This window comes from Schistocerca americana, chromosome X (assembly GCF_021461395.2).
Source record: "Schistocerca americana isolate TAMUIC-IGC-003095 chromosome X, iqSchAmer2.1, whole genome shotgun sequence".
Taxonomy (NCBI): Eukaryota; Metazoa; Arthropoda; class Insecta; order Orthoptera; family Acrididae; genus Schistocerca; species Schistocerca americana.
In genome coordinates this window covers 816,349,096-816,370,494 of record NC_060130.1, presented here as the reverse complement: position 1 = coordinate 816,370,494, position 21,399 = coordinate 816,349,096, and the positions used below count along the sequence as shown (strand labels likewise).

At 37.7% G+C, this 21,399-nt stretch overlaps 1 protein-coding gene and 1 long non-coding RNA gene across 3 annotated transcripts in view; both read left to right on the top strand.

The window, feature by feature from the left end:
- Positions 1-15,904, top strand: part of LOC124554734 (OTU domain-containing protein 5) — a 93,696-nt gene extending 77,792 nt beyond the window's left edge. For both annotated transcript variants that reach the window (XM_047128384.1, XM_047128383.1), the window contains exons 5-9: positions 914-1,070; positions 10,495-10,706; positions 10,778-10,903; positions 11,017-11,290; positions 13,245-15,904. In XM_047128384.1, coding sequence (XP_046984340.1) covers positions 914-1,070; positions 10,495-10,706; positions 10,778-10,903; positions 11,017-11,290; positions 13,245-13,396 — 921 coding nt within the window. In that variant the 3' untranslated portion in view covers positions 13,397-15,904. The remainder of the gene's footprint in view (positions 1-913; positions 1,071-10,494; positions 10,707-10,777; positions 10,904-11,016; positions 11,291-13,244) is intronic.
- A 770-nt stretch (positions 15,905-16,674) lies between these two features.
- On the top strand, positions 16,675-19,157 carry LOC124554736. The gene is made up of 2 exons (XR_006968425.1): positions 16,675-17,066; positions 18,738-19,157. It is a non-coding gene; the product is annotated as an uncharacterized LOC124554736 (long non-coding RNA).
- The last annotated feature ends 2,242 nt before the right edge of the window (positions 19,158-21,399 follow it).

Here is a 21,399-nt window from a genome sequence, read left to right as displayed (position 1 = left end):
AAATTAGTGCTGCAACTGGAGCAGGAGAGGACGGAAGTGACACACCATAAGGTGGCTTATGGAGTATATGAGTAGAGGTAGATGTAAGCATAGCTGTAAACAAGGAGATGGATGTAGAAGGTGCAAAGTTGTGTTCTCCTCAAAACGTTAAATATCAGTGTCAGGCAACATAAAATTATTTTTTGACCTTGTTCGACATAATGTTCTTCTTGTTTCTGCAACTGAAGTTCAAAAAGAGTGCAATTTTATACTAGTGAACAGGTCCTACAGTTGTTGGATGATGAACATGTAGAGCATGGTAAGAAAAGAATCATGGTTGCAGATGGTGGAATTAACTGAGTGTGGTGTAAGTTAATTTAAAGAAGTGAAGTGATTTCACTGATTTTAGTTCACTTTCTGAGTAGCCTTTGCTTTTTGAGTCAATGGAACCATTGGTTAGAGCCAATTTCTTTGTATGACTTATAAGTAATTTGTTTTAGCATCCATAGTTTTGTTTGTACTTTTATTTCTCTGCTATTGTCACAACAAGATTGCTTACGAACGTACCAGTTCAGCCTAAATAATTTTTTCTATGAAAAGCTGGCAGTGCACCAAGGATTTGAGTAAGGCAATATGCGAGGAGAGCAGCTCAGGTATACCGTTTTGTTTTGATCTTCAGCACTCCTTAAACTGTAATCTTTAAATAAACACTGTTTTTTAAATTCTCACTTGCAGTGCTGGTCATGCACGCAAACTAGTGCTGCTGCCCCCCCCCCCCCCCCCCACCCACCCACCCACACACACACACACACACACACACACACACACACACACACACACACACACACACACACACACACACAGAGAGAGAGAGAGAGAGAGAGAGAGAGAGAGAGAGAGAGAGAAAGTAATTTCCCCTTTTTTTCTTTTCCAGGCTGCTAACGGAGATTATTTCTCTCATTACGTCACAGAGGATTTTGACAGGTACGTTAACAGGAAGAGACGTGATTATGTTCATGGAAATCACATAGAGATGCAAGCAATGAGTGAGATGTACAATCGTACTGTCGAAGTATTCTGTTATGGAACAGGTAAGACATCAACAGCTCTTTAAAATTAACAGAGTAATTTCTGTCTAAAGTCTCAATCCGCAGAATGATTTATTGTACCATTCTACTGATGGAAGACCTGGCTGCTTAAACTTTCGTTTTCACAAGAAGTACTGTAGCATAATTACTATTCTTTCCCTGAAACTGTCGACAGAGGTAGTTAGTGGCTCCACATAGTAAATGGAAGTTGAAGCTTGATGGCTGTTGGCTTTTCTCTTTATTGGGATTATTTTATTTTGTCCTGTGAATTTTTATGTTCCTGGAAATATGGATCTTTGAACAGAATCTAAATATAGTTACAATCAAATAATGACAGCAAAAACTTCTACTCAGCAGAGAGATATACATCTACTAAAGTTGACACAAACTAGTAAAGTAATTCTTGAATAACAAGTGAACACGTGGGAGGATGTAAAGTAGTTCAGTAATTTAACAAGCCTTTTACCCTCTCCTCTACCAATGTCCTTGAACTGTGATTTTTGGTAACACCCTCTGTAAAACTTATCCTGGGCACATCTTTATCACTCGTGAAACTATGGTGATGTAATGTTCATCATGTCCGTAGTATCCCTTACACTGATTGTGCCTCTGACACCCAATCCTTCAGATGTCAAACAGTCAGATTGGTAGCAAATGTCACATATTGACAGAGTATCAACCAAATCTCCGATATAGTTTGTGCCATGTGCTGTCGTCCAGGAGAATATGCATAAATAGTAACTAATAAGTAACATCTGAAGTACAGAGCACAGGAAATGCATAATTGTGAGCATATGTTGTGTAGAGCTCTTGTGGGGAAGTCTGTGGAGCATTAGATCGTCGTACCCAGGGTCCTGAGTTTGAGCCCTCATCATGACAGTTTCTGCGCTGTAGTAGGTGTGAATCTGTTTTGTGGGACAACATGTTCCTGACATGTAAAAGGCCTGTTTGGAGTCCATAGCAATGTTTTATTGACTGTCCACTTTCGCTTAATTTATTTGAAAGTAGGAAACATACAGAGTACACTTATAGTTCCACAGATTAAACGTAAACAATCAAAACAGAAGAATAAAGAAACAGTTACATCATGTGTGGAAGTATTATTATTATTATTATTATTAATAATAATAATAATAATAATAATATTAATAATAATGTCTGAGAAAGAAAAGAAATAATAATAATAATAATAATAATAATAATTCACATATGTGATGCAATTGTTTCTTTATTTTTCTGTTCCATTTGTTTGTTTATTCTGTGAAACTACAAATGTACTCTATAGGTTCGCTCTTTTCAAATAAATAAAGGGAAAGTGGACTTCCAATAAAACATTGCTTTTACATGTCAGGAACATGTTGTCCCATGTAACAGTTTCACATGTACTACAGTAAAACTCAAACTCGTTACCCTTTGTACAGCAAACTAATGCTCTACTGACTTTCTCACAGGAACTCTAGGTGATAAATGCTTGTAGTTATGCTTTTCCTGTGCTCCTTATGTCAGGTGTTACTATTTATTTATCATTTACATACATGCTCCTGGATGACAGCCCATAGCACAAACTATATCGGAGTTTTGGTTGATACTCTGTTGGTATACAACATTTTGTATCAGTCTGTCTGTCTGGCATCTGGAGGTTTGGGTGTGAGAGATGCTAAATTATGAACATGTTTGAAAGACCAGTTATTTCTACCTTGGTTTCATATATCCAGGGTTCCTGAGCTGGAGAATAGTAAACACTGCCTGCTATTTATCATTAGTAACTTTGCTTGTGCTTAACCAATACCAGTTGAGACCAAAGATTGAAATTGATGTTTTCTGCAGAAAGGTGCACTTCATGTAACTGGTTGGATTTTGGGGAAGGTAGCAACCTCAATAATACATACAATGTATGAGAAACAAGCCTCCAGCCACACGTAGCATGAATATAAGTTAGAGCATAGGATGGCACTTGTTGCTGTGATAGTGATTTAGATTAGTTAATGACCCATGCATCATTTGAATGATTCTTTTATCAGACTGGTGTGGAAGAAGTCACTTTACAGGATGTGTATACATGATTAGTTTCAATGTTAATGAGTATATTTGTCAGCCCTATTCATATGCAACTACACTTGAAAACTACTCCTTTCCTAGCCAGTGATAGCTTGGATAATGTGTAATAAAGATCTTTTTGCTTTAGTGTTGTAGGTATGGATATCAATATACAGCAACAGCAGGGGAAGAAAGCCAATTTGCATTCCCTGTACGTACACAGTGGAATCATTCCATGTGAAACGGGTCCTTCCAAATGCCACGAAGAGCACAGGATGCAGCCAACTGCAGGTGGTGGCTCATGTCGGTACCAGTGATGTGTGTCGCTTTGGAATGGAAGAGATTATTTCTGGTTTCAAGCGGCTATCAGAAGTGGTAAAGGCTGCCAGTCTTGCTTGTGAGATGAAAGCAGAGCTCACCATTTGTAGCATAGTCGACAGGCCCGATTGTGGACCTCTGGTACAGAGCCAAGTGAAGGGTCTGAATCAGAGACTTAGATGGTTGTGCTACCATGTAGGCTGCAGATTCCTCCATGTGCACAATAGCGTGATTGGACTTAGAGTTCTGCCAAATAGGTCAGGAGTCAATTACATGCAGGAGCTGGCTACACGGATAGCCAGGGCTGTGTGGTATGTACTGGGCAGTTTTTTAGGTCAGAGGGTCTTGGGGAAACACAGAAAGGGTTTCAGCCTCAAAGGGTGTTGGTCGAACAAAGGAAGAACGTAGATGTAGGAACCATCAGTATGACAGTTGCAAATTGTTGTAGCCGTTTTGAGAAAGTACCAGAGCTCCAAGCCCTAATAGAAAGCAACGATGCTCAAATCGTTACAGGCACTGAAAGCTGGCTAAAGCCAGAGATAAGTTCAGCCGAAATTTTTGTGAAGACCTCATGTGTTCAGAAGGGATAGGCTAAACCACAGCTAGTGGTGGAGTGTTTGTTGCTGTTAGAAGTAGTTTATCTTGGAGTGAAATTGATGTAGATAGTTCCTGTTAGTTAATATGGGTAGAGGTCATTCTTGACAACCAGAATAAAATAATAATCAGATACTTTTACCAACCTCCCAACTCGAATGATAAAATTGCTGAAATGTTCAAAGAAAATCCGAGTCTTAATTTCAAACACGTACCCAACTCACATAATTATAGTTGGCGGTGACTTCAATTTACCATTGATACATTGGCGAAAATACATGTTTAAAACTGAAGTTATGCATAAAACATCATCCGGAATTGTGCTAAATGCATTCTCTAGAAATAATTTCTAGCAATCCATTCATGTGTTGTGAAAACACATTGATCTCTTAGCAGCAAATAATCCTGAGCTAGTAATGAGCATCAAAACAGGTACCGGGAGTAGTAAACACATGATTGTTGTAGCAAGTCTGAATACCGTAATTCCTAAATCCTCCAGAAATTAACAAAAAAAAACCTATTCAAAAGAAGCAGATAAAAATTTGCTTGATGCCTTCCTGAGAGACAATCTCCATGCCTTCCAAAATAACAATTTAAGTGTAGACCAGATGTGGCTTGAATTCAAAGAAATATTATCAACAGCAATTGAGAGATTTATACCAAATAAATTAACAAATGGTGGAGTTGATCCCCCTTAGTACACAAAACGGGTCGGAACACAGTTGCAGAAACAACAAAAAAAGCATGCCAAATTGAAATGCACTGAAAATCCCCAAGATTGATGATGTCTTACAGAAACACGAAATTTAGCGTGGACTTTAATGTGAGTTGCTTATAATAGTTTCCACAATGAAACTTTGTCTTGAAACCTGGCAGATAATACAGAGAGATTCTGGCCATATATTAAAATATGCAGGCAGCAAGACGCAGTCAATGCCTTCTCTGTGCAATAGCAATAGAAATGCTATTGGTGACAGTGCTGCCAAAGCAGAGTTACTAAACAAAGCCTTCCAAAACTACTCCACCAAAGAAGGCGAAGTAAATATTCCAGAATTTGAATTGAGAACAGCTGCCAACATGAGAAGTAGGCATTGCATATTCTGTTGCTTTCTCAACTGAACAATTTAATCCTTTTTTGCTATGTTTAGAAAGTGATTCTTAAAAATACTTGCAACTTGTGAATGTGTCACAACCTTGTTGTGTAGTTTGTGATGGAGACTGGTTGTCCTCTCCTTTGTTTTAATCTTACCCTCTGCAGTATTAATTTGTCAGGATGTGCAGATTTCTCTCATTTTAATGACTTTCTTTAAAATTATACAGTATTTTTTGTACACTACAATGTCAGATCCTGACCTTTATATAAATTTCACTTTCCTTCTTTCAGGAGATTCGAATCCCTGTAGCTATCCTTAGCTTACATGGGTTATAAGTGCAGATATTTTTATTGGTGATAGAGGACAGTGCACTGAACAAATTATAGCAGTATTTACTTCATTTGCAGACTAACAATAATATCCATTAGTAGTAGTATGTTTTTAGGTTGATTAGCACTTCCAAGCACATATAGCAAGAACAAGCTATTAGTGCTTATCTTTCCCTGGGCAGCAGGTCAGGTTTTGGAAGTGTGGCACAAAACAGCTAGCCCAAACTGACAGGCATAGTCCGCTTAGAGGTGTAGTTATGACTGTGCTGAAAACTCAGGTCATAAAGTTTGTGCCGTGTTTGTGGGAAGGCTGTTAGATGCCGAGCAGAAATGACACACACACACTGATGTGTAATGAGTGTACATATTAAGGTACCATACATACAAAGAACTAAGATAGTGTAGTACAGAAATTAATTGAAAGAACTATACAATAAGACGAACAAAAATAACAGTTTTATTAAAATAGAACAATTATACTGAAGTTACTGCAATTTATGATGGTCCCTTGGGCATTACAAAAAGCAGGACATGGTGAAATCACCACAATGTGTGCTCAGCAATGTGCTCCCACGCAGACCACAAGATTGGTAAGGAGTAGTTGTGGTAGGCTATTCCATTCCTCCACCAGGGTGGTTGAAAACTCTTGGATAGTTGTTGCTGTCTGTGTACGTATTGCAGTACTTCTCCCCAGTGCATACCACACATGCTCGATGGGATTTAAGTTTGGGGGGTAAGGGGGAGGGGAGGAATGGGCAGGCTAGTCCATTCGCTGAATATCCTCTCATTCTGATAGCTGCTCCTCCTGGGCTGTTTGGAGTGGTGGTATAGTGCCATCCCTAAAAATGAAATCGGTGCCTAGTGTACCCCTGACAAAGCACACACGGGGAAGGAGTCCAATAATGTTGACCAGTAAACGTATTGTGCTCAAAGATTTAGAGGTCAGTATACCCACACAACATTGTGCCTTCCCAGACCGTAACACCTGGCCCACCAGGATGACTGTTTTGCACATCAGTGTAATGGACTTTGCTGGATACCGTTTTAGGATTGCTACTTTCAAGTATTGATACAAATTTACTATGGAATAAATTTAATTTCACATTAGCATATCGTTCTATATGTACTTCATCCTTAGCTACTTATTTTAACTTCTTCTTAAAAAATGGTATACAGTTGTCATTAATAACCTCCACTGCTTTGTCTGAACGTGCTTCAGAACTGTAAGTTGCTGCACTGTTTATTTCCATTAATAGTGCAATGTGATCAGATAGTTAATCAACAAGTGATGGAGAACTGTCAGTAGATTAGAAGTGTGTCAGACAGTTATAAGAGTTGGCCAAATATCGTCTCCATTCTTCTGTTAAGAGAAAATACCTTCAAGCTAATCACATAGAAGGTTCAGTCGAGAACAAGCTAGGGCTGTCGATATGTGCTCTCGTGCAGAGGGAGTGCCACCCCTTGTATCGTATTAGGATATCGTGCACAAAAGGCATTGCAGAGATGGTATATATGCAAAATCTGCAATTCATTATGCCCACACGAACAATTGTGTGTGCTCACATCACATGGTAGATCTCATGGTGGTCTTCGGTATGTTCCATATGGGTTTTATTCTTGTATCCTGCATGTCCTACGCATTATGACAAACTCATTTCACATAGACAAATTATGGAGACTTACATGAACTTACTCTTGGTATAAATTTGTATGAATGTACAGTTTATATTTGTTAGACTTGCAGAAAACTTTTACATGGAACAGACGAGCTAAAGACTTCTCAAATACTGGTAGTCGCAGTAGGGAAGATGAGATTAATTCAAAAAATTGTCATTGTGCACATTTTTAGGTGTAATAGTTTGCAGAATTTCCCTTGCAGAGAAAGTTATTAAAGTACAACAATATTACATATTACTAGAATCACCATCATCAGCCGCAGCATCAGTAGTAATTCCCCTATAAGGAGAATGCTAACACACAGTTAATTTTCATGGGACGCTCCCTCTCCCACCCTCTGTTCTTTCTCTGCCCAAAAACCTCTCATATATTCATTGTGTTTCTTCTTCCTCTCTTTTGTCTATTGCTTTCCTTCTTTTTCTGTTTGCACAAATTTCTGTCTCCCCCCCTCCCCACATCTGTTGTCTTCTGTGGAGATGTTCAGTTTCTTTAGGTCTTCCATTGTTTCCTTTATCCAGATAGTTTTCACCCTATTAGTTGTCCTATGTTAAAAATGTTCTTTTTTAGTCTGTCTCCAGTCAACCTGTAGTGTCTGTAGCACTTAGCTCCTCTTTTTCTGATGATTTTAATACTCTCCGTCTGTTCGTACAGTTCTTTTGTCAGGCAATTGATCCAGATATCCACTTCCTGAACTGCCCTCTAGATTTTTTCCCAGTATTTTCCTCTCCTGTTTTGCTATCTCCTTGCTTTTCATTCTCCTCGTATTGCTGTTTCTATGGCATTTAAGGCCTCTGTTAAGACTGGCATATTATAGTGTCATAATTTGGCATTGATGGAGATACTACTATTGTTGTAGTGGCTCCATGTAAGTCTGTAAGCTTTCTGTAATTTTTTGATTCTTTCTGTATAGGACATAAAGTTCAGTTCTGTATTCTATGTAATCTATCACAGGTATTCGAAACTTCCTATGTGTGTTATCTTTCTGTACATGGTTTCCGGTGGGTGTCTGTGAATTTTGTCTCCATGTACAGAGTTTTTTCATAAGAGATTTGTAGTCCTGTTTCGGCTGATATTTGGTGTAGTGTCTCTAGAGCTTTTTTGGTTTCTTCTGTGTTGTTTGTTATGATGGTGATATCATCAGCAACGGCCAGACATTGTAGGTTGACGGTTCTTTCCTTATCTCCACCATTGACTCCTTTGTCCTGTGTCCTGATTATTTTCTCTAAAACTGTGGTAAGTAGAATGGGTGACAGGTCATCTTCCTGTCTCACCCCTGTCTTGATTTCCGAATGGTTCCAAGATATCTCCCACAAATTTGACTTGGGCTGTTGTAGTTGTTAGTGTTTCCATGAATAGTTTTCTGGTACTGCTGCCCACCTTCATTTCTTCCAGTGTGTCGAAGAATACTTCTCTATCTACTGAGTCATAGGCCTTCTTAAAGTTGAGAAATGTTAGTGTGGTGTTCCGGGACTGCGTGATCTTCCCTTCCTGAACCCTCCTTGATATTCTTCTTTCTGTGGATGTATCTGAGACTGTAGCCAATTTATCAGGGCTTTGGGCAGAATTTTGTGTGTGACGAGTAGCAGTGAAGTTCCTCTGTATTTATTGGTGTCTGTTTTATCTTTCTTCAGGAGGGGATTGAATTGGGGCTGACATTCATTCTTTTGTTATCTTTCCTGTTTCCTAGGTATCTTTGATGACTGTGTATTATGGGTGTAATGTTTTCATGGCCTGATTTTCTGATTTTTGAAATGGGTTCATCTTCTCCATGTGCTCTGTTATTTTTCAATGATTTTATTACCTTCTGGATTTCTTTGTGTGTTGGGGTTTGAAATCCAGGTTAGGTTTTTGGTTTTTCAAACTGATAGTATATGTCAACATCGGCCGGTGTGGCCGAGCGGTTCTAGGCGCTTCAGTCTGGAACCACGCGACCGCTACAGTTGCAGGTTCGAATCCTGCCTCGGGCATGGATGTGTGTGATGTCCTTAGGTTAGTTAGTAGGTTTAAGTAGTTCTAAGTTCCAGGGGACTGATGACCACAGATGTTAAGTCCCATAGTGCTCAGAGCCATTTTGAGCCATATATGTCGGCATATCACTGTTGAGTACTGTATAAAAGTACTGTGCCAATATCTCAGTTCTTTTTCACATTCATATCCGGTGTTCCATCTTGTCCTTTTGAAGCATAATCTCAGTAGTATCTATACTACTATATAAAGGTAAGTTGTTGTTTTAATGTTGTTACCAAAAATCTCATAGTTCTTGACCAGTTTGCTTCAAATTTTTACATAATACTCTAACAGTCATTCAGAGAGACATAGACTACAGTTTTTAAACAACAATGTACAGGTTTTCTGTTAAACCCCACTGTGAGAAAGAAAATGCTGTTCTGTGCTTTGGATATGTGCAGTTTCATTTTCTTTCTCAGTGAGTTTTAATTATAATAGTAGGGCATTTAAACTATTAGACATATCGCTTCTCCCATCTATATTTTATCTTTATATATAATTTTACACTAAAGTTATATGCAAAACAATGTGTTGTTTCATTTTCTTCCTCATGGTTGGTTGTAACAGAAAACGGAAAAGTTCTACTTGTGGCTGACTTTGTAATCCTACCTGTTTGCAGATTAAAATTATGCAAAGGGGATGGGGGGGGGGGGGGGGGGAAGACGGGGAAGAGAGAGACTGGGGTGGGGAGGAGGAGGAAATGAATATAAAGTGGGAAGAGATAGTGGGAGGAGGAGGGAGGATAACAGGGAGAGGGGCAGAGACAGGAAAATGAGGACATATCACTGATTTAGCAGTTACGAAGCATTACCTGGTTCGCTAGTCCTGTAATATTTTCTCTGACTGCTCTGGTATTGAAATCCTCTTCCATCTCCTTAAACCTATTATTTTCCTAATGTCTTTTTTTTCTCTCTGCAGATTATTTTCAAAGAAGTCTTCCGTAACTTGATGATTTCTTCCCATTTTTCAAATTTTTTGGCTGTTAAAATTTTTTACAGGCTTTTTATCCTTTATTCTGTGGCTTTGTCACACATCACTTTACACCATGTGTGTTTCCTTTTTTTGTGGTGGTTGCTCCAGTTTTATCAGGTCTTTCATTTTTTGACAGTCCTGCCCAGTCATTACTCTAGATTTTCTTGATTTTTTTTCTATAGTTTTTTTGTTCTTTTACTCTATATACTCTGGATATGTTCTTAAAATTCTGTTGGTTCTCTTGATTTGTCTGTTAGGTATAAATTTCACTTTGACTTGGAGTAGGTGATAAGATTCAAATTTTGATTGATATATTAAAAAGTGTAACACACACACACACAAAATCAATTTTAACACAGGCTTTCACAAATTAACTCGTAACTTTAATAACATTTTCAGAACCCATAAATATCTTCCATGGAAAACACAAGACAGATAATGAGCCTATAAGATTGTCATACCACCGTGGAAGTCACTATAACAGCATTGTTGACCCTTATAAAGCAACAATAGGTGTTGGCTTGGGTTTACCTAGCTACACACCAGGACTTGCAGAAAAAAATTTAATGAAGGAAGCTGTGAGTGTTAGTGAAGATTTTCACATTGAGCAGGTATGGAATTTAATATTCACAATATATATCTAACTGTTGCTAGACAGATGTTAATGAATTTTTATTTGCAGACAATGTTGGAGGATAAACTAAGAGCTACTGACTGGGAAGCCACAAATGAAGCTATAGAGGAGCAGGTGGCTAGGGAGAGCTATTTACAATGGTTACGAGACAATGAGAAAAGAAACAAATCAAAGGTAATTGTTTTTTCTGTTCTAAACTTTTTCTGGTATAGAAATATGTTTTCTAGTGTAACATTACACAATTTTTAAAAAAAAATTGTGTATATAATTGAACATATCTGTTGCAGCTTCCAGTTACAGAGACTGGCAGCTCGGCAACTGTAACTTCATCAGAACTGAGGTCATCTCCTAGAGGCAGATTTCCAGGACACGGATCACCACCGCGTTCAGACTTAACACGCAATTCTCCAAAGACTGGTGAAACTCATTTAGATGCAGCAGTAGCATCTTCATCTGAGAGCAATAACTCATGTGGTGACCACAAGCGAGCTGCACATTACCAGGGGTTTCAGCTGTTGGAGACAGCATCGTTCATGAATCATCTGTCGCCTGAGCTTTTTGGTTTGTAAAAATGGAGATTATGTGTAATTCAATTATGAATTATGTGTGATGATAAAAGTGAAATGTTAGAAAAGGGGTGTGTGTGTGTGTGTGTGTGTGTGTGTGTGTGTGTGTGTGGTTTGAGGAAAAGGGGGGGGGGGGGAGGGGGAGTGGATGACGGTGGCTCATATGCCTGAGAATATATGGAGGCAAAAGCATGTTACATCATGTAGGGCAGGCTGTTCCAGCTCGTCGGCTCCGTTGTGAGCCGCGGAGTGCTCCCTGCTCCAGGGAGCCGTGTCGCTCGCTGTGGACATTCAAGTGGGCCGGCACGTGGCACGGCTGGCTGAGGCAGGCGGCAAGGCAAGCGTTTTGAGGTGCCGGCTGCATCTTAAAAGATCGACAATCTCATACTCTTAGCTGCTAACACGTGGTGACATGCTACACCAGAAAATACGATGTTCAGAAAATAAATAAGAAACAACTGTTTTACAAGAAATTGCATACTAAATTTATTGGGCCTCTGTAGCTTGACATTTTCTTTTCATTACAAGATCGGAAATATCGGGCGTCAAAGTGTTCGCAGCGTTAATGCGGAGGATGGCCTTCGTTGTTGCATCCTGAAGAAACGATCGTTCCTTACTTTTTACTCTTTTCATATCTGAGAAAAGCTGCTCACAACAATACATAGATCCAAACATGCACATGAGCTGAGCGGCATTGTTGTGAAGCATGGGAAACGTTTTTTGCTGTAAGGAGTGATACCATCGTGACAAATCCAGCGTGTTGTAGTGCCTCTCTTTCAACAAATTTGAATTTTGCAAATCAATAATCTCCAATTGAAGTGACGATGACAAGTCATGGGGGAAACTGAAAATGGAGTGCTGAACACCTTAAGTTCGATTTCCAAACTAGTGAGGTCTCGGAAACGTGTTTCAAAGGACGTGATGAGCTGCTTTAACTTTGCTTGGTATTCGCCGAAAGTAGTACCTTCAGGTAGTTTTAAAGAAACAAGACGATTGAAGAACATTAAATGTCCATTACTCATCTGCCTCTCAAATAAACGTAACTTTTCCATGAACACTTTGATTTCGTCGTGCATGTCAACGATTAGCTGCCCTTTGCCCTGTAATGACAGATTTAAATTATTCAGATGCATGGTTATGTCAGATAGGAACGCCAAGTCTGATATCCATTTTATATCTTTCACACAACGCATTTCTTCCCCTTTCATTTCGAGAAAAAGGTATATCTCCTCACGAATGGTTAAGAAAACATCAAGAACTTTTCCCCGACTCAGCCAACGAACTGTGCTATGATGAGGTATATCCCCACACTTCGCTTCCATATCTTTGAGGAATCCTTTGAATTGGCGATGATTCATACCGTGACGCCGCACAAAATTAACACACTTCACAACATCTTCCTTTGCGCCACCTAGCTCTACTGTTCCAGCACACAGTGCCTCTTGGTGAATAAAACAATGAAGAGTCAAAATGTCTTCCCCGAATTCGTTCCTGAGTTTAGTTTTCAAACGAGAAGCAAAACCTTGGTGACGCTTTCTACCTGATCGTAGTGCGCTGCGTGAAGGTGTATAATGTCGTTGTATATTGTACTTCTTCGCAGAATTAAATACTTTGACATACAAGACACTGCGGACGACCACCCCTCTCAATGAATAGAAAGGTATCCTGCAATAGAGGTACAGGGCTCCCGCGGTTAGTCATAGCTGTCATTGAACACGGATTATTGCATCAGTTGGGGCTGCATGCGGGCAGGAGGCAGTGAGTTCGCTTTCCCCCCTCCATGTGGGCTCCGACCTACCGCAGTGAGCGCTCCGGCTCCCTGGAGCTCGGTTGGAACACCCTGTTGTAGGGTGTACAAAGTATTGTCTATGATGGTTGTCTGAATTATTCATCACTATTATTAATCTGATATCAGATCTTTTTTACTTTATTCAACTGATATGTTACAGGGCTGACTGAATGGGAAGATGCTGACATTTTGGCACAAGTATTAGCTACTTCACAGCAGGAATACATGGATAACTTAAAGAAACAACGAGGGCCAGAAGAGATGAATGATCAAGAGTCTATAGACAGTAACCGACCATCGACATCACGGTAACAAATAATTCAGGATATTGTAAGTGTGTCGGCAGTGAGCATGCGTGTGTGCATGCATGTGAAAGTGTGTTGTGGCAGAAAGACAAGTATTCTTCAATCATTTACTTAAAACTAATTGAAAAAGCAGCTGCCTTATTAAAATATATTAGCAAAAGTTTTTGCAGATAAGCATAGTGCAAAAGTGTAGATAGTTCCGGAAACAGAGCACAAAACCTGCAAGGAGTTGTGACATGCATAAAATAACAGATCAAATTAAGTGAAATGTGAGACATCACCATTTTTTCATCACTTGCATTGTAATAGGTTTGTGTTCTGGATTTAAACAATTTGTCACTGTGATGTACTGGGATAGCCAGTCCCTTTCAGACATTTAAGAAGATCCATCAATTCCAGTCTTTCATATCATTTCATATGAAGTAATGGTTACACTAATCAGTATAAGACTAATAACTTTATTGTACAATAATCATGCTGCAACAATTAGTTGCATTTAGAGTTTGCTATCTTTTCAAATAAGAGGAATAATTTGTGAAAATAATCATCTGATCATTATGAATTAGCCATGATTGAGGAATCAACTTTTGAGTAAACCCCTAGGGGTTATTCAAAAAGTCTGGAGGAAGCTTAGAAAGCATTGTGGTTGTGATCACATATTATCCTGCAATTTTCAATCATGTTTACCAGATAATGATTAGAAAATTTTGTGATAAAAGTGTCACTCAAGTACCAAGCAAACCTTACATACATAAATACATACATTCAAAAGCAATAGTCACAGATTAATAAAATTGCTAATATTTGTCAGTTCTAGAAGTTATTTATGTTGTTGTCATAAGTTTCATTTACATATTCTGGCAGTTATGAATCACAGTGATGAAAAATCAGTATCAGCTATTTACTTTTTAAGAAATGCAATAAAGAAAATTTTGACAAACTCAGACGTGCAGGCTGTATTTCTGTAATTGAAGGTGACTGACCATCACAATCACTTCTGTGAATTTAAAGTTTAACCAGTAAAGAGGGGTAAAACAAGTAGGTAGGCTTATGACAGCAGGCAGGTGGTAAGAATGTAGTACTCAGAATTATTGCTGAAAGAATCTTGTAATCGAATGATGTAAAGATAGACACCAAGATAGGAAGGAAGAAAATGGAATATAAATTGATATAATATTGTGCTTTGCTTGTTGTTATCATTAGGAATAGGTAAGTGTACAGTACTAACAACAGGTTGATTGTTTCTCATAAGTAGTGTTGAATTTTGTAGGACATGTTTTAAACACTCTTCAGTTAATGTGTGCTGTGGAGCAGTAATAAGTTTAGGCAGTTATACTAGAGAATCTGGAATTACTTTATTTTTGAAAAAACTCACAGTAATGATTGACCAGTATCTATCAAAATTTCGTGTTGGGTTTTCGAAGTCCCCATGTTTGGTGCTAAGCCCTTACTGTATTGTTATGTTGGGCACTGTCAACATTCAGAATTCTTCGCCCAGGATTTTAGATGAGTTTTTGCAGGTTCTGTTATATCATTGTCTTGTTAATTACTGGCTGGTTCCCCAAAATATTAATAGCTTATTGGTCCTCTGACCATTTTAACTCCACACAGTAGTGCTGAGACAATCGGGCCATGATATATTAGGCCACAACTTTTCTACCCAACTAAATTAAATCTTTCTTAGGGACATTCATTTGCTGTAAATAGTTCAAAATCTTATACATTGTGCTTTGGTATGAGGTCTTGTAATTCAGTCTATCAGATGTCTTTGGATATTTCATCTGTTCCGTTACAGTATATCCATTATTGGTGTAAATGTTCCTTACACATGCTTTAGTTATCTTTTTGTATGCTTATCTGTATTTTCCCATTTGGTCTTTTATAATATTTTCTCCACGTATTTTGTCACAAGAAGAATGAAATGTAATCGTAATACAGTGATTCAATTAAGTTTTTCAGATTTCAAACTGTTTAACACAATTTCTTGGCACTAGTTGGCTGTAATGTATCACTTTTAACTGGTATACATGCCTTGCAATAGCATTGATTTGAAAAATATATATCGGTTTTTAATTATTGTGGTTTGGTAAAGTTTGATCTAAGTTAAATTTGTTTATCTAATTGTAAAAGTACAGCATTCAAAAAGTGCTGTGGTTAATTGACATTCTACATTATTGTGTCAGTGTCTGTTTACAGGTAAACAGCATATGTCTTTATCAGATTGATCTGTTCCTAATTCTATTGCTGTGTCTGTGTATTTGAGTGAGACTGACACTGTTAATGAGATCCATGGTTTTGCCGATTACATTCATAGGTTACAGAATTCGAAGGTCAGTGTGTGATGAAACAATCTTTAAGCCTTCTGTTTATTCTTGAGCACCATCTAAGATACATAATTTGGTGCTGCAATTGAGGTGGGATATTGTTTAGTGGTGAAGGTTGGACAGGCTGTGGGCGAGAGGGTGGGAGTGCCTCCCCAACACCACAAAAAAAAAAAAAAAAAAAAAAAAAAATAGTTGTGGGAATATGGCAACCAGCTTTGACATCTGTACAAGCAGTTCCCCAGTTTCCTGAACTGTTGTTGCAGCTTTGTGGATGTAACAACTTCATACTATATCCATTTATGGATGAGTTGCCTCATATTGTTTATAAAGACTACTTCAGAGAACAGAGGTAAGATTTCATGGTTCTAGACTTTATAGAGTTCTGTTTCCTTTTAGCTGTGTGCTAAAGTGAATATTGCCACAGCTATAGTCACTTATTTCACCCTACTGTTCTCAGTTCGTTTTTGTATGAGCTGGATGATTTTAGAGGACTTTCTAATCACTTTGTACTGTTTCATTAATGTGTCAGTTAGCATTTTTTTGTACAATTACTGTACTTGCTTCCACCAGTGGTAATTATACATCCCTGTCGTATTTGTCTTTTCCAAGAGCACAGTTTTGTATCAGTTGAAATTATGCTATCCTGTGATCTCATTGCTATACACGCTATTGTCAAACAGCATTTTCTTATATTTTCTCTTCTCAATCACCTGAAGCTGTGGGTCTTATGGGGACAGTTTCAAATGATTAGAGAGTTTTGTGGAAAGATTTCATCAAAATATTATAAAAATTATATTTGTTCTACACGTAACTAGTTTTGTCACTTCCTGCACAGAGTGACACATTTAATCTGTTCTTACTCTTAATGGTCCCTGTATCTAACCCCCCCCCCCCCCCCCCCCCACACACACACACACACACACACACACCTTCACTTGTATTTGAGAGAGATTGTGAGATTGTGTCCATATTCTTATCCAACCAGTCTGATGCAGGTTTTTCAGAGACTCCCTCACCCAACTCCAGGGGAATGCTGGTGTGATTCCTTAACCATGAACAATTCCTTCTTATTCATGTCTAATTTGAGCTTCCACTAAGGCTCTATTGACCTAGACAGCAAACTTAAAAACCTTGCATTTATTTTTACACTATTTTCATAGCGGAATATTGCTCAATTCAGTTGCTTCTGACAGGTATCAGTCGTGTATTACTTTTATTTTTGGTACTTCCTCAATTTTTTTTATTAATTCTTAAACATTCCTTCAGTTTCAAGGTGTTCTGGACTACAGTTGGTTTATTATTAGGGTGTGTGTGTGTGTGTGTGTGTGTGTGTGTGTGTGTGTGTGTGTGTGTGTTATATGGATCTTCCTCTATTTATCAGTTTCTGTGATATATTTCAGCTTAATGGAAAATTTTGTAAATTCATAAAGTTGAAGCAAGGCATCTATCGTGTGTGGATATGTATAAGATATAATCATCACTGTGGTAAAAAAGACCATTTTAATCTTTTTTTGTGGCACAGATATAATTTTGTCATACTTTTTGTACATAATGGTATTATGTAAGATTTGCAAATTGAATGTTAATTTTTTAAAATTTTCTTAAGGTAATCATTTGTAAATACTGGTTAACAACAATTGTAATTAGCTATGACTTGCAGCCAAATTATAGGCATAATATTTGCTTAGCTTTTCTTAAAATTAAGGGCGTAACATTTTGGCAAAGCATGAAATTGCCTGTCAATTTTCAGGATTGCCTGTCAATTTTCAGGTTCTGTGTTATAGGGAAGACATCAGTTTAGAATCATTTTGTGGAGTGAAGTGCATTCAAACGGAAAAAAGTGACTTAAAAGTTGTTAAATTTGGCAGAAAATACATTGTTGTCTGTCAACTTTTTTTGTAATAACTATCTAACAGAACATGGAAACAAGTTACAAATTCAGTCACCAGCATTGTTTCTACTGTATTCGTGGAGTTCTGTGACATATCATTTTGTAATCAGATTAATATGAACAGCATAATAATGTATAAATTTCTGATATTTGCATTTTAAATGTGTTTATCATGTGTATGTAATTTCAAATTTCACCCAATGAAACAGAACATCGAAGACACTCTGAATTGTATACCTCTGAAAAGTGTGAAGTGAGGGGTATAAGAAAAAGTTGATTGTATTTTTTAATTAGTGAGAGCATTATTTGATTTTCTTGAGTTAAGTTGAAATTAAATTTCAGCGCTTATATAATTTTTTCAGGCTGCTTGAAGATAAGCTTCTGCTTCTTCCTTTCATTTCAGTACTGCAGTTGATTTATTACAATTATATTCTGCTGTAATATTATACTGGAATTTGTAAGTTTTTATATTCAGTGACCCACTCTGTGATATTTTCAAAGAGGTATTGTTGATAAAGTTATGTTGACAAACAGTACGTGCTCTGAGTAAAACACAAACACCATACACTTTTGTTAATATGTTCATGCTTCAGTTTTCTGTTGTTTGTTTATCATATAGTGACCTTATGTTATAAATCTGTTCTTTCCTTTCCAAAATTATGCATATTTAGTTGTATATTTTTATAGTTATATTGATTAAAGTTTTGTTATGCCTAATCTGTTTGTGCTTTCGTTTTTGTGTATTTATCGTTTTCTTTTAGAGATATTTAACAGGCAGTAGATAGTCTTCAGAAGGACAGAGGCATAAATGTGTTGCCATTATTCTGCTACAAATGTTATATTGCAGTCTGCTGCAATGTTAATATTAAATCTTTTGTTTTACTTTATTTATTTACAAAAAAAATCTAGAACTTTAAGATCACATACATGTGTAAACATGGTTGAAAAATTAGTGGAACAGAACTGCCTCCATTGAATTTCTAAATACTGCAATAAATTATTACTTTTGCATATACAATAAATTTGTAAATGTATACTGCCTGTGTGATAGATTACTGCCATTACAATTTAGATGTAGACCATTCACGTATTGTTGGACACGATTTTTAATTAATAAAAGACTAGGTAAAGAGGTGTGTGTGTGTGTGTGTGTGTGTGTGTGTGTGTGTGTGTGTGTGTGTGTGTGTGTTACAATCAGTAAGAGTGTTTACCAGCTTTATCTGTTTTGTGGAAAACACCAATTCTTGGCCCAGTCGTGCCTTCCTGAAACTGTAGAAGGTGCTATAACATTTCAGAATTTTTTAATAGATATGTTTGAAACTTTTTGTGATATTTCTATGTTTTCATGAGTACACTGTCCTTTGTTGCAGTATGCCATTTTTGTGAGAGTATGTCTGCAGTCTGCTTAAGGACAGTGTAATCAGATATATTCGTTTTAAGATGCCTTGGAATATGTAGGCAAGTTGCCATCTCTGCCTAAATATTGTGGTGACAAGTTTTTTATGTTCATTGTGTATGTAAACTGAGAAGCAAAACAAGACATTTTAAAGTGAGAGATTTTGTTTAGCTGCTACTCTGAAGATAACTCATCTCATAACAATTGATTATTTTACCACCTCCCCTAGCCCCACCTGCATCCCCCTCAAACACTGGCTTAGCACTTATGTTCATTGTGTAAATCCATAAACTGTTGCATAAAAACATTGAGAGTTGGACACCATAAAATTCTGTGCAGCAGTGTAATTGCAAGTACCTACCTACTCTGAATTTTCAGAGTTCATAAAGACTGTGATATCATGTAAATATGACCACTGGCTTACATGTGGTTTTTATCCCTATAATTTTGTTTTCTTTGCCAGTTTGAAATTTGCTAACAGTCTGATGTATGGCTAATAAATGCATGTGGCATAATACCAGATCTTTCTGCTTATTACACATTCCATCTCGACTATCTTTACAGACACTTAACTGCACAGTTATATCAGTTAAGGTAGCACAACAAAATTTCACCAGCTATGCTGTAGCCTTGGTAAGTTGCTGTATATAGGAACATAATTTTCTGCTTGATTTTACACACTGCTTATTATAGTACAGAATGAATTGACTATTAACTTTATACCTTATCTGGTAGTGAAAAATTGAAAGCACTTGGTTCCCCGTGCCAATTATGAAGATACGCCAGTATTAGTTGTTTTGTGGGTAGTGGTCTATTAAAGGGCTTTTATGCACACAATCATTATTTTACTACATATTGTACCTATTTAACTGACACCATCCATAATCAGATATGCAAGAAAAGCTTTTGGCAATTTTGAATTTTTGTATGTGCTTCCAGCCTAAAGAGAGCTTGAATGTTGTAAACTGCTGAAGTGCAGATAATTGTGGAATGATGAGGAGGGAAGAAAGTTTGTAGCTCTGTCATCTGAATGATAAAATTGGTAGGCAAACTGGAGCATTTTCAGAGTGTTTGATGTACTTGTTACAGTTTGGCAGAAAATGGAGTGATGGTTGTTTTGCACTTTCACATTTGGAAGTCATCCTTCAATGCTACCCTCTACTCTTTTGTATATTGCAAAATTACTGTGCAAGCAGCAAATCCCAAAGTTGTTAATTGATTACCTGATTGCAGAATATGTTTTAACTATTTCCTTCAGAAACCACCTTATTCCAGAGAATGATACTGCACAAAAGTCCAAAAACAAGAAGTGGTATGTGCAGTTACGCAAATTAAGAATACACAGCAGGGAGACTGCTATGATGATGACGACAGCATGTGGCAGATTAATAATAGGGAGAAGGAACTTATGAAGTTGTCCAAGAACTAAATTCAATTTGAAACTGGAAGAAGGTGCAGAGAGACCTAAAATGCTGCAGATACACCAGATGTGGAGTGTGAGTGAGCACACTTAGACTAAAATGAAGGTTAAGAATTTAAATGTGGATGTGTGCTGAAGTAAATTTAGAGTTTATAGAGCAGTAAAGAATGTCAAAATATGCTACTAACATAAGGCATGGACTGTTAAGTTATTTGCAATCGGCCAAATATGATTGTGTTGTTATACCTGTGGGAAACAATTGTCACAGATTTATTGTACACTGAGGTGACATATTAGAACTTGGCAGTAGGAATAGCTGCAGGATAGACATTTTACAGGAGACTGTGAGGGAGGTCTGAGATTTAAATAGTGACTTTTAAATGCGCAACTGACAAAGAACCTACAATGAAATGAGCACCCTTAGCTGCTTACAGGCGTTGACATATGTCAACGGGGACAGATGAAAATGTGTGCCCCGACCGGGACTCGAACCCGGGATCTCCTGCTTACATGGAAGATGCTCTATCCATCTGAGCTACCGAGGACACAGACGATAGCGTGACTGCAGGGATTTATCTCTGGCACGCCTCCTGCAAAACCCGCATTCTCAACGCATTGTCCCGCACTACATTCGTAGTACCCCCACTCAGATGGATAGAGCGTCTGCCATGTAAGCAGGAGATCCCTGTTTCGAGTCCCAGTCGGGGCACACATTTTCATCTGTCCCTGTTGACGTATGTCAATGCCTGTAAGCAGCTAAGGGTGTTCATTTCATTGTAATTTCATTCTAACGAGATGCATGGTCACCGATGGTATCTGTTCTTTCGGACATGTCCGAAAGAACAGATACCATCTTTATATATATATAAGTACCAACTAACCTGCATATGAAAGAATACTGAAACTACGTAACACTCTTGCTGTATAAAAATGTAGTTCTGGTAGAACATGAATAATTTAAGAGTAAAGGAGATCACTC